The sequence below is a fragment of the Eleutherodactylus coqui genome, chromosome 9 (assembly GCF_035609145.1).
Source record: "Eleutherodactylus coqui strain aEleCoq1 chromosome 9, aEleCoq1.hap1, whole genome shotgun sequence".
In the NCBI taxonomy this organism is placed as follows: Eukaryota; Metazoa; Chordata; class Amphibia; order Anura; family Eleutherodactylidae; genus Eleutherodactylus; species Eleutherodactylus coqui.
The window spans coordinates 140010238-140023812 of record NC_089845.1 but is presented as its reverse complement, the minus strand read 5'-3'; the positions used below and the strand labels follow the sequence as shown (position 1 = coordinate 140023812).

Sequence of the window (13575 nt, the reverse complement as noted above, 5' to 3'; positions counted from 1 at the left end):
ACGAATAATTTGACATGTTCTCATTAAGGCTTCTTTCCCACGAGCGTATATCGGCCACCATTTTCACGGCCGTCCGATACACGCTGCGCTGGGAGAGATAAACCTAGAGAATCGGCGCACAAATCAAACTCTTGTGCGCCCGTTCAGACGGCTTGGGTCCCGGTGTATATATATGCCGAGACTACCATGCCGTCACCCCTTTCCCCTCCCTCCCCATCTAACCCATGACTTACAGTCATGATTGTTCGTACGATTGCTCGTACCTTATAGTGTTTCATTATTGTTTGCAGCCCATCTCCCTTTCCCTCGGAGAGATGTGCCAACAGCAACAAATATTTTTTTGCTTCGCACAAAATATGGGATCACTAAACAAATGAGCATTGGATAACACGTGGCACCTTTACGTGGCCCGATGATCAAGCAAACTAATGTTCCTTAGGCTGTATTCCCACAAGCGCATATACGGTGTGTTTTCACGCCCGGGCGTATATATGCTACCCCTGTGAAGCACTGGTTCGCAATGCATTCATTTACATGGGTGATTATATGGCGCGTAAATACGCCGGCAGCGTGAAAAAAAGAAAATGTACACGACCGCCACATATAAACTCAGCCAAAACATAGTTCCGGAACTATCTTTGGGCCACTATATGCCAGCAGGTCCTATACACTCCTATGGGAGCAGGGAAGGAGAAGAGAGGGGGAGGCAATTTTGCAGCGTCCAACGCTGTGAAAAGCTTACAGGTGCCTCTATATATGCATTGGAAGGTATCCTGAGGATTTTGGCAGAGAGAGGGTTTTCCGGGGTGCTGCATATTTTTTCGCTGTAAATGACGCTCGCAGTCGTGTAAATGGGTGAGAAACGCTGTCTGTGATCATGGAAAAACGCCCATTTAGGTGCTTATACAGAGCAGACGTGAAAACGTAAAAACGCAGTCGCCGTATATCCGTTTGTGGGAAAGAGTCCTTAGCATGTACTTGTCTGATCATTGGGCTGTATGAAAGATCTACACATGGGTGTGAAAATAATTATGTACCGTATATACCGGCGTATAAGGCGACGGGGCGTATAAGACGACCCCCCAACTGTCACCTTATACGCCGGTATACAGTGGAGAAAAAAAAATAAATTCATTACTCACCTCCCACGGCGTTCTGTCGCGCTCCGGCAGGATGTCGCTCGCTCCGGCAGGCTGTCGCTCGCTCCTTGTCCCCGGCGCAGCATAGCTTTCTGAATGCGGGGCTTGAAATCCCCGCTTCCAGAAAGCTAATACACACGCCGGCAGCCATGACATCATTGAATGGCTGTGATTGGCTAAAGCACACGTGGCTTCAGCCAATCACACTATTCAATGACATCATTGAATGGGTGTGATTGCTAACACGTGCGCCTTCAGCCAATCACAGCCATTCAATGATGTCATTGAATAGTGTGATTGGCTGAAGCCACGTGTGCTTTAGCCAATCACAGCCATTCAATGCTGTCATGGCTGCCGGCGTGTGTATTAGCTTTCTGGAAGCGGGGATTTCAAGCCCCGCATTCAGAAAGCTATGCTGCGCCGGGGACGAGGAGCGAGCGACAGCCTGCTGGAGCGAGCGACATCCTGCCGGAGCGCGACAGAACGCCGTGGGAGGTGAGTAATAAATTTTTTTTTTTTACCCTTTTTTTTTTTTGTATTACCGGCGCATAAGACGACCCCCGACTGCAGAGCAGATTTTTCGGGGTTCAAAAGTCGTCTTATACGCCGGTATATACGGTACTTAACTTCGCCTTAGTTAAAAGCAGATGGGTAAATGTCAGTTCAGTGCCATGAAATGCTGCGCACCAGTCATCAGACTCTATGTATTCATCAGGCTCCTCGGTGTTCTCCAGCTCATATTTCAGTAACATAATATCAGTCCTAGGAGTGTAATAAAGCTGAGGTGTAAAGTCGTAATTCTACCAACCCTCAAATCAAAGAAGCATCTGAGCAGGTACTGTAACTGGCTATGTTGCTTTTAGGACCAATGTAGAACATACTTTTCGGGGGGCTCACACAACGATTATGGCTCAAAATTTGCTCAAAAGCCATCTATTGGGCGATAAACTTTGTGTGCAAATGTGCAACAATCATGCCCTTACCGTGCACTTTTCGGCTATCACTGACTTCAGGTCAGCATGAAATCCTCGTCCCTGATAAGAGGGACCGCACGCTGAGTTCTCCATGGGCAGCACTGATAACATTCTTTAACAGCTGTTAACAGCCACTGTCCCCCTGAAGAACAATAGCGATGTATTTAGAGAACAGACCATCCACTGTTCTCTAAATACATGCAAATGAAGTACTAAAGGGCTGATTAGCCCATTAGTACCTATGCAAAATGATCGCTCAAAACTGGTCATAAATCAGCTTAGGCTGCCTTCATATCTGCATTGGAGCCTCCGGTCGAAGGTTCCGTCACACTTCTGGCACAAAATACCGGGAGAACTAGTGCTGCTGGTAAAATGCCAGGCAGCTGAGTGGAAACCGAACGGACCGGATACCATTGTGGTCAATGGGGTACGTTCGTCGCTGGTCAGTTCAATCACAAGACAGGCCCGTTTGGCCAGGGGATTCCCCTTTCCTGCTACTCGAATGCAGCAGGAAAACAGAATCCCCATCACAGATGTGAAAGCAGCCTTAGGTCTCTTTCACACAAGTGTATATTGGCCACCGTTATCACAGCCATCCAATATACGCTATGATCTGATGCATTGGAATCCAATGCATCAGATCACATGGCTATATTCCTGCAGCCTAAAAGCGCCCGGCCGGGCCAGTATAGCACTGAGAGCTTTCACGCCTGCCCGCAAGGATATTCCTAGAACTATCTTTCCCGCAGGAATACGTCAGCCGCTGCATGGGCTCCTATAGAGGGCCAATGACAGCAGCCAGAAAAGGGAGGTGGGAGGGAGTTTAACAGCGTGACTGCTACGATCCCTTCCTCTTCTCTCCTCCTATCTCCTCCTGTCTCCTCCCCTCTGGCTGTTTGCAATCTTGCCCCCTCTCATTGCTGGCTGCGGATAAGGAGTGTGAGCTTAGCTCCACCTTCATCCTGCCCCCTCCCATTGGACGGGAGGGAGGAGGTGAGAAGTCGAAGGGGAGAGAGGCCCAATGGTATTGTGGGCTCGGTGTGTATGCACTGAGGCCCGTGCTGTCTGACAAGGGTGCACAAACATTAGATTTGTGTGCCCTTCACGCGTTTTTACGGGGCCGGCGGGCACATGTTGAAACGCCTACACCCGTGTGAAAGGAATTTGTTCAGAATGATTGCAAGGAGTTAGAAATTGAGCCATCAGAGAAAATTACTGATGCTCGTTCATCAGTTGAACAGATTTTTATGTGGGCATAAAAATGCTCACTTGTTGGCAGCACATCAACCTGGTGGGGTGTTCTGCCAATGAATACTATCTGTATGGGGGTGAACGATCATAGTAACGATTGATCAAACCCATACCAGTGATCCTTTTCTGCATGTAAACTCCGCCAACAAGTGCCAATTGATATGTTACTTGTCACCTGGCACTAATTACAGTATACCAGCATAGAATCAGCCAGTGTTAGGGCGCCTACCCACTAGCGATATGTTTCCTTGCAATGCGAGAGCGAGTGAAAATGCATGGTTATGAAACCAATGATTTTCAATGGTTTCATACTGATTTTCGATTTTTACACTCGAGCCTCTCAGCACAGGGAAAAATGTGTGATATCGCTTATTGTGTTCAATAGGGCCAGTGGCAGCAGTGCCAGCCCCATTGAAAACATAGGGAGTACATCGCAGACTTCTGCCACAGCTATGACAGCTAAGGCTGGGGATTCCTTCATTCATAATTCAATGAATAGCTGAGCGCTGCCTGTGATTGGCTGAGCACTGTGACCAATCACAGGCAGTGCTCAGCTGTCGTTCAATGGCTGAGCGCTGCCTGTGATTGGCTATGCACTCAGCCAATCAGACCAGCGCTTTCTGGGGGCAGGGGTTTTTCAATCCCCGGCCTCCAGAAGACAGAAGGCCGGAGAGAAGACCCGGATGGCTCTTCTAGGTGAGTCAAGTTTTTTTATTTTTACTTTTTTTTTCAGCTGGGGATGATTTTCAGGGAATGTTTATGTTTCAAGCCCTTCTCTGAAAATCATCACTGCGGGGGTTGCCTGCAACTCACTGCTTTCAATAGGGCCGCAGCAGCCCCATTAAATTCAAGGGTTCGGTTACTTGTTGTCCCTGCAATGTGGGTATCAGTTGAATGTGCTGAGTAAAAGACATGAACGGTACAAGTCGTTGTGGGTTATTAGATTAGTTCGATTATGTTTATTTATAACTGGGACTTCAATAACATCCAGACCACATTGTAATTAGTAATAAAGGCAGAATTTCAATTCCAAAATGATTCACCTATTTTTTTCTTGCAGCCGCATGTGCTGGAGTTTAGACTCAGGCTCCGTTCACACCGGGCAGCTCGGGTGCAATAAAAACCGTACCAAAAAGTGCATTTGCAATACTGAGTGCATTTTTTACCACATTTGACTACATACATGGTTTCACTGCACTTTTTGGTGTGGTTTTTATTGCAAATGAACTGCCCCGTGTAAATGGAGCCTCACTGTGAAAACTCCTTACTACCACATCATGCTTGGACATGGCACTTCGCCAGGTCGCTGCTGGTGAATTATCCACATATGTAGATATTATTGTATGTGAAAACTTCATCAGTATTGACTTGGTGAAGCGCCAGCTGTGGACACGAAATGCACTGTCCATTGTCAAATTATGTGCAGTTTTATGCCTACTACCCTGTTTCCCTGAAAATAAGACATACACTGAAAATAAGACATAGCATAATTTTCCAGGATTTTTGCGGATGCAAAATGATTTTTAAGGTTTTTTGAGGATGCTTGAAATATAAGCCCTACTCCAAAATTAAGTGCTGCTTACAGTTAATTAAAAAAAGTCAATTTAAATAGAGTCCAGGCAGCTGAACATGTAAAAATTAGAGATGAGCGAGCACCAAAATGCTCGGGTGCTCGTTACTCGGGACGAAATTATCGCGATGCTCGAGGGTTCGTTTCGAGTAACGAACCCCATTGAAGTCAATGGGCGACCCGAGCATTTTTGTATATCGCCGATGCTCGCTAAGGTTTTCATGTGTGAAAATCTGGGCAATTCAAGAAAGTGATGGGAACGACACAGCAACGGATAGGGCAGGCGAGGGGCTACATGTTGGGCTGCATCTCAAGTTCACAGGTCCCACTATTAAAGGAGATGTCCCGAGGCAGCAAGTGGGTCTATACACTTCTGTATGGCCATAATAATGCACTTTGTAATATACATTGTGCATTAATTATGAGCCATACAGAAGTTATAAAAAGTTTTTTACTTACCTGCTCCGTTGCTAGCGTCCTGGTCTCCATGGTGCCGACTAATTTTTGGCCTCCGATGGCCAAATTAGCCGCGCTTGCGCAGTCCGGGTCTTCTGCTGTTCTCTATGGGGCTCCGTGTAGCTCCGTGAAGCTCCGCCCCGTCACGTGCCGATTCCAGCCAATCAGGAGGCTGGAATCGGCAGTGGACCGCACAGAAGAGCTGCGGTCCACGGAGGAAGAGGCCATCTTCAGCGGTGAGTAGAGAAGTCACCGGAGCGCCGGGATTCAGGTAAGCGCTGTGCGGGTGGTTTTTTTAACCCCTGCATCGGGGTTGTCTCGCGCCGAACGGGGGGGGGGTTTAAAAAAAAAAAAACCCGTTTCGGCGCGGGACATCTCCTTTAAGCCACAATACCGGCAAGAGTGGGCCCCCCCCCCTCCCAACAACTTTTACTTCTGAAAAGCCCTCATTAGCATGGCATACCTTAGCTAAGCACCACACTACCTCCAACAAAGCACAATCACTGCCTGCATGACACTCCGCTGCCACTTCTCCTGGGTTACATGCTGCCCAACCCCCCCCCCCGCACGACCCAGTGTCCACAGCGCACACCAAATTGTCCCTGCGCAGCCTTCAGCTGCCCTCATGCCACGCCACACTCATGTCTATTTATAAGTGCATCTGCCATGAGGAGGAACCGCAGGCACACACTGCAGAGGGTTGGCACGGCTAGGCAGCGACCCTCTTTAAAAGGGGCGGGGCGATAGCCCACAATGCTGTACAGAAGCAATGAGAAATATAATCGTGTACCACCGCCATCAGGAGCTGCACACTTGGGCATAGCAATGGGGAACCTATGTGCCACACACTATTCATTCTGTCAAGGTGTCTGCATGCCCCAGTCAGACCGGGCTTTTTAATTCATAGACACAGGCAGGTACAACTCCCTATTGTGAAGTCCCTGTGGACCGACAGCATAGGTGGCTCCCTGGAACCCACCGGCGGTACATAAAAATATCCCATTGCAGTGCCCATCACAGCTGAGGTAGTAATGTCATGTTTAATGCAGGTGGGCTTCGGCCCACACTGCATGCCCCAGTCAGACTGGGGTTCTTTAGAAGTGGAAACAGATGCATTTATAATTCCCTGTGGACCCACAGCATGGGTGGGTGCCAGGAAGCCACCAGCGGTACATAAAAATATCCCATTGCATTGCCCAACACAGCTGAGGTAGTAATGTTGTGCTTAATACAGGTGGGCTTCGGCTCACACTGCATGCCCCAGTCAGACTGGGGTTCTTTACAAGTGGACAGATGTAGTAACAACTCGCTGTGGACCCACAGCATGGGTGGGTGCCAGGAAGCCACCGGCGGTACATAAATATATCCCATTGCATTGCTCAACACAGCTGAGGTAGTAATGTCGTGCTTAATACAGGTGGGCTTCGGCCCACACTGCATGCCCCAGTCAGACTGGGGTTCTTTACAAGTGGACAGATGTAGGTTAAACTCCGTGTGCACCTACAGCATGGGTGGCTCCCACCGGCGATACACAAAAATATCCCATTGCATTGCCCAACACAGCTGAGGTAATGTCAGCTGTAATGCAGGGGGGCTAAAAATTCATTTGATTACACTGTAGGCGAGGGCCCACAAAAATTGCTGTATCAACAGTACTAATGTACATCCAAAAAATTGGCCATGGCCAACCAAGAGGGCAGGTGAAACCCATTAATCGCTTTGGTTAATGTGGCTTAAGTGGTAACTAGGCCTGGAGGCAGCCCAGTTTAACGAAAACTTGGTTCAAGTTAAAGTTTCAACGCTTTTAAGAGCATTGAAACATATAAAAATTGTTTAGAAAAATTATATGAGTGAGCCTTGTGGCCCTAAGAAAAATTGCCCGTTCAGCGTGATTACGTGAGGTTTCAGGAGGAGGAGCAGGAGGAGGAGGAGGAATATTAGACACAGATTGATGAAGCAGAAATGTCCCCGTTTTGGATGGTGAGAGAGAACGTAGCTTCCATCCGCGGGTGCAGCCTACGTATTGCTTACGTATCGCTGCTGTCCGCTGGTGGAGAAGAGAAGTCTGGGGAAATCCAGGCTTTGTTCATCTTGATGAGTGTAAGCCTGTCGGCACTGTCGGTTGACAGGTGGGTACGCTTATCCGTGATGATTCCCCCAGCCGCACTAAACACCCTCTCCGACAAGACGCTAGCCACAGGACAAGCAAGCACCTCCAGGGCATACAGCGCGAGTTCAGGCCACGTGTCCAGCTTCGACACCCAGTAGTTGTAGGGGGCAGAGGCGTCACCGAGGACGGTCGTGCGATCGGCTACGTACTCCCTCACCATCCTTTTACAGTGCTCCCGCCGACTCAGCCTTGACTGGGGAGCGGTGACACAGTCTTGCTGGGGAGCCATAAAGCTGGCAAAGGCCTTGGAGAATGTTCCTCTGCCTGCGCTGTACATGCTGCCTGATCTCTGCGCCTCCCCTGCTACCTGGCCCTCGGTACTGCGCCTTCTGCCACTAGCGCTGTCGGATGGGAAGTTTACCATCAGATTGTCCACCAGCGCCCTGTGGTATAGCATCATTCTTGAACCCCTTTCCTCTTCGGGAATGAGAGTGCAAAGGCTCTCCTTATACCGTGGATCGAGCAGTGTGTACACTCAGTAATCCGTAGTGGCCAGAATGCGTGTAACGCGAGGGTCACGAGAAAGGCATCCTAACATGAAGTCAGCCATGTGTGCCAGGGTACCTGTACGCAACACATGGCTGTCTTCACTAGGAAGATCACTTTCAGGATCCTCCACTTCCTCCTCTTCCTCCTCCTCAGGCCATACACGCTGAAAGGATGACAGGCAAGCGTCATGGGTACCGTCAGCAGTGGGCCAAGCTGTCTCTTCCCCCTCCTCCTCATCCTCCTCATGCTCCTCCTCCTCCTCCTGAACGCGCTGAGATATAGACAGGAGGGTGCTCTGACTATCCAGCGACATACTGTCTTCCCCCGGCTCCGTTTCCGAGCGCAAAGCGTCTGCCTTTATGCTTTGCAGGGAACTTCTCAAGATGCATAGCAGAGGAATGGTGACGCTAATGATTGCAGCATCGCCGCTCACCACCTGGGTAGACTCCTCAAATTTTCCAAGGACCTGGCAGATGGCTGCCAACCAGGGCCACTCTTCTGTAAATAATTGAGGAGGCTGACTCCCACAGCGCCGCGCAAGTTGGAGTTGGTATTCCACTATAGCTCTACGCTGCACATAGAGTCTGGCCAACATGTGGAGCGTAGAGTTCCACCGTGTGGGCACGTCGCACAGCAGTCGGTGCACTGGCAGATTAAACCTATGTTGCAGTGTCCGCAGGGTGGCAGCGTGCGTGTGGGATTTGCGGAAATGTGCGCAGAGCTGGCACACCTTTCCGAGCAGGTATGACAAGTGGGGGTAGCTTTTCAGAAAGCGCTGAACCACCAAATTAAAGACATGGGCCAGGCATGGCACGTGCGTGAGGCTGCCGAGCTGCAGAGCCGCCACCAGCTTACGGCCGTTGTGACACACGACCATGCCCGGTTGGAGGCTCAGCGGCGCAAGCCAGTGGTCGGTCTGCTCTGTCAGACCCTGCAGCAGTTCGTGGGCCGTGTGCCTCTTCTCTCCTAAGCTGAGTAGTTTCAGCACGGCCTGCTGACGCTTGCCCACCGCTGTGCTGCCACGCCGCGTGACACCAACTGCTGGCGACCTGCTGCTGACACATCTTGATTGCGAGACAGAGGTTGCGTTGGAGGAGGAGGAGGAGGAAGGTGCTTTAGTGGAGGAAGCATACACCGCCGCAGATACCACCACCGAGCTGTGGCCCGCAATTCTGGGGGTGGGTAGGACGTGAGCGGTCCCAGGCTCTGACTCTGTCCCAGCCTCCACTAAATTCACCCAATGTGCCGTCAGGGAGATATAGTGGCCCTGCCCGCCTGTGCTTGTCCACGTGTCCGTTGTTAAGTGGACCTTGGCAGTAACCGCGTTGGTGAGGGCGCGTACAATGTTGCGGGAGACGTGGTCGTGCAGGGCTGGGACGGCACATCGGGAAAAGTAGTGGCGACTGGGAACCGAGTAGCGCGGGGCAGCCGCCGCCATCATGCTTTTGAAAGCCTCCGTTTCCACAAGCCTATACGGCAGCATCTCTAGGCTGATCAATTTTGCAATGTGCACGTTTAACGCTTGAGCGTGCGGGTGCGTGGCGTCGTACTTGCGCTTGCGCTCAAACTGTGGCACTAGCGACGTCTGGACGCTGCGCTGAGAGACATTGCTGGATGGGGCCGAGGACAGCGGAGGTGAGGGTGTGGGTGCAGGCCAGGAGACGGTAGTGCCTGTGTCCTCAGAGGGGGGTTGGATCTCAGTGGCAGGTTGGGGCACAGGGGGAGAGGCAGTGGTGCAAACCAGAGGCGGTGAACGGGCATCGTCCCACCTTGTGGGGTGCTTGGCCATCATATGCCTGCGCATGCTGTTGGTGGTGCCTCCCCAGCTGATCTTGGCGCGACAAAGGTTGCACACCACTGTTCGTCGGTCGTCAGGCGTCTCTGTGAAAAACTGCCACACCGTAGAGCACCTTGACTTGTGCAGGGTGGCATGGCGCGAGGGGGCGCTTTGGGAAACAGTTGGTGGATTATTCGGTCTGGCCCTGCCTCTACCCCTGGCCACCGCACTGGCTTGGCCTGTGCCCACACCCTCACTTGGCCCTCCGCGTCCTCGGCCGCGTCCACATCCTCTAGGCCTACCCCTACCCCTCAGCATGCTGTATTACCAGTGATTTGATTTCCCAGGCAGGAAAGAAATTGGCGCAAGGCTGCACTCAACCGTAGCTGGTTGCGTCTGATTTTTTTACGTTCTCCACGCAGCACACACGTACCCAGAGCCCTTAGGACTGACACAGGCAGGGCAAATATACTTTCTTCCCTTTTGTTTAAAAGGATAGGCCCACTGCGTCTATTCACTGAATAATAAGTTTAATAACTGTGTTGCGGCCCTGCAAAACTGTCACAGAACTTTACTGTTGCAGAGTTACTAACTGTGGCATAGCAGGTATTTCCCAGGCAGGAAAGAAATTGGCGCAAGGCTGCACTCAACCGTAGCTGGTTGCGTCTGATTTTTTTACGTTGTCCACGCAGCACACACGTACCCAGAGCCCTTAGGACTGACACAGGCAGGCCAAATAGAATTTTTTCCCTGCTTTTTACAAGGAACACCCACACTGCGTGTATTCAATGAATAATAAATGTCTTCTGGCCCTGCCTACACAATTCTATCCCTGTAGTATTAATACCGGGTGCAATGCTCTGCACAGCCAGTTTTGAGAAAAAAAAATAAATATGCAACACTGCTAACAGCAGCCTGGACAGTACTGCACACGGATAGATGTGGCCCTAGAAAGGACCGTTGGGGTTCTTGAAGCCTACACTAACTCCTAACACTCTCCCTGCCTAACCCCCACTTCTGTCCCTATTGCAGGGCGCAATGCTCTGCAGATCCAATTTTGGAAAAAAAAATTAAAAATACTGTGCTAACACAGTACTGCACACTAGTAGATGTGGCCCTAAGAAGGGCCGTTGGGGTTCTTGAAGCCTACACTGACTCCTAACGCTCTCCCTACAGCAGCACCAGCACGATAGTACTTTCCCTCAGCTAACTCAGAAGGCATGTGTGGCGAGCCGCGGGAGGGGCCGACTTTTATACTCGGGTGACATCTGATCTTTCCAGCCACTCACAGCAGGGGGGTGGTATAGGGCTTGAACGTCACAGGGGGAAGTTGTAATGCCTTCCCTGTCTTTCAATTGGCCAGAAAAGCGCGCTAACGTCTCAGAGAGGAAACTGAAAGTAACCGGAACACCGCGTGGTACTCGTTACGAGTAACGAGCATCCCGAACACCCTAATATGCGCACGAATATCAAGCTCGGACGAGTACGTTCGCTCATCTCTAGTAAAAATGTTAAATATTTTTGAGCAAAAATTAATATAGGACACTGTCTTATTTTTGGGGAAAAACGGTATATCTGACATGACTACATGAGTTAGCGGCTGCCTTTATTTCTCTTGCATTAGCGCTATAACAGGTCCGACCAGTAGCATCAGCATCCCTGGGATGGCAGCAGAGCTCTTTAATACAAGCTCTCACAGGCGTGCATTGACAAGCAGAACAGACAAAGGTGAGTGTAAAACCTGCATGGGACAGCAGCTGGGAGGTGGCAGATGCTTCAGGGTAGCTGCGTCCTCATACTGGGGTGCAGCTGTGTGTGGACCTTCATGACAAAGTGTCTGCGACACTGCAGATGTTGACACACCACGTGGGAGAAGAAGACTATCTTCCCACATGGGACTTGGTCCTAGAAGTCAACAATGGCTCTGTCAACCAGGACAAGAATCAAGCTTTAGGACACGTGAGACCGGTCTCCAACAGTTTAGTGTGCACACTGTAGGAACAATGCTGGGTAGACAGATGTGTTCTGAGGGAGTTCATCCCCAAACAGGAACTGTGATTTTGACGCATTCTTAATTTGATGCACTGTTTATGGCTAATGAAATTCCTACCGTGTTTCCCCGAAAATAAGACAGTGTCTTATATTACTTTTTGGTCAAAAAGGTTTAACTTTTTTACATGTATAGCTGCCTGGACACTATTTAAATTGACTTTTTTAATTAACTGTTAGCAGGGCTTAATTTTGGGGTAGGGCTTATATTTCAAGCATCCTCAAAAAGCCTGAAAAATCATTTTGCATCCTCAAAAATTCAGGAAAATCATGCTATGTCTTATTTTCAGGGTATGTCTTATTTTCAGGGAAACAGGGTAGGTGATGTTAGGTGTAGATATTTTGTAGCTGCATGACTTTGTATTAGCGTCATGCACTGATAGGAATGTGAGACGAGAGTGATGGTCTGCATTTTGCGCAGTCACTGAGATATTTTTCCTCCTATTGTGTGTGAGTCCGAACTATGCCGCGGATCTGCAAAAGTAACAAAAGCCGAGTTACGGAGTCTGATGCACAAGGTGCCTTGCTGTTCTGATATTTATATATGCAACAGTGAGTACCTGTTAAATCCGTAATGCTGAAGTAATAAACACCCTCTTATTGAGTGAAGCAAATCCATGATTCCTGTTAGTAAAGTTTATCTGTTCGAAAAAAATACTGCCAGCTTCTGCGTCGTCATGTAATCGGCCACTCGGGCGCCTTACCTGTGACCCGTTTCACATACAACAGGGTCGCTAGAAGTATATTACCCTGGATACAAATTGTAGACAAGCTATTGCAAACCCTGGCAACCATAAGAAGCCCGCATAAACTTTTAATTCACATATCCAAAGATAGCAGAGATGAGTTTGTCACTTGGCACACGCTATACCTGTGCTTTTACATAGGACTGCAAGTAAACTTACTAAACACAAGTAGTAGCGTACATAATACTAGCAGGGCTTAAGAATAACGCTAGCTCCTCCATCTATCCGTCGGTGGGTGATGGGGGCTACTCTATAAAGACTTGTGCGGATTGTTTGAACACATATACAATGTTTCTAAATATAATACAAAGTTTAACACTATTGTAACATCCTAGACAAATTCAACTCCGCTAGATGAAGAATAATTGCAATCCTGTAGCATGCGGTTTGTGGAGGAGCGGATTAAATAATGATGTGAATATTCTTACCCAGCATAGCGGTTGTTATACAAGTGGCAATAGCCAGACAGCCAAGTCTGAGAGAGAAGGCAGAGATGAATGAGCTGTGATACTCTCCATGGGAGCTCCATCGTTACGCAGCTGGGGAGATCCCGCTTTATGCATCCGTACGATCTGCGTTCTTGTGTTGCTGAGAGTTGAGCGCAGCTGCGGTGGACTTTGTTGCAGCGCTGAGGATGTATGTGTGACACTACTGGGAGGCTCTGCACTTGGGAGAGGATATTTAGTGTTCTGTCACTCAGCCAGGATTAGCGCTCTGCACAAGGGAGGAGGGGGTCTAGGTCACATGTGAAGGAGACAGGGCTGCCCCCTCCCTGCATGGGACCTCACTTACCTGGTGCCAATCTGTACAATGCACATGGATGGGATACTCTATGAGTCCTTCTATACATTCAGCAAACTGAATTCCAAAACCGTCTGTCTCACAATACATCTTTCTCCAACATGTAGGCTGCGGGCCAAGAACTTGTGGTCTGCAGCTGTATGGACGGTATAT

General features: G+C 49.5%; 1 protein-coding gene across 1 annotated transcript in view; it reads right to left on the bottom strand.

Annotated features, from left to right (window-relative positions):
* The window catches only part of CPA6 (carboxypeptidase A6), a 176221-nt gene extending 162964 nt beyond the window's left edge, over positions 1-13257 (bottom strand). Inside the window, exon 1 of the mRNA XM_066578562.1 lies at positions 13050-13257. Coding sequence (XP_066434659.1) covers positions 13050-13150 — 101 coding nt within the window. The 5' untranslated portion in view covers positions 13151-13257. The remainder of the gene's footprint in view (positions 1-13049) is intronic.
* Positions 13258-13575: the final 318 nt, after the last annotated feature.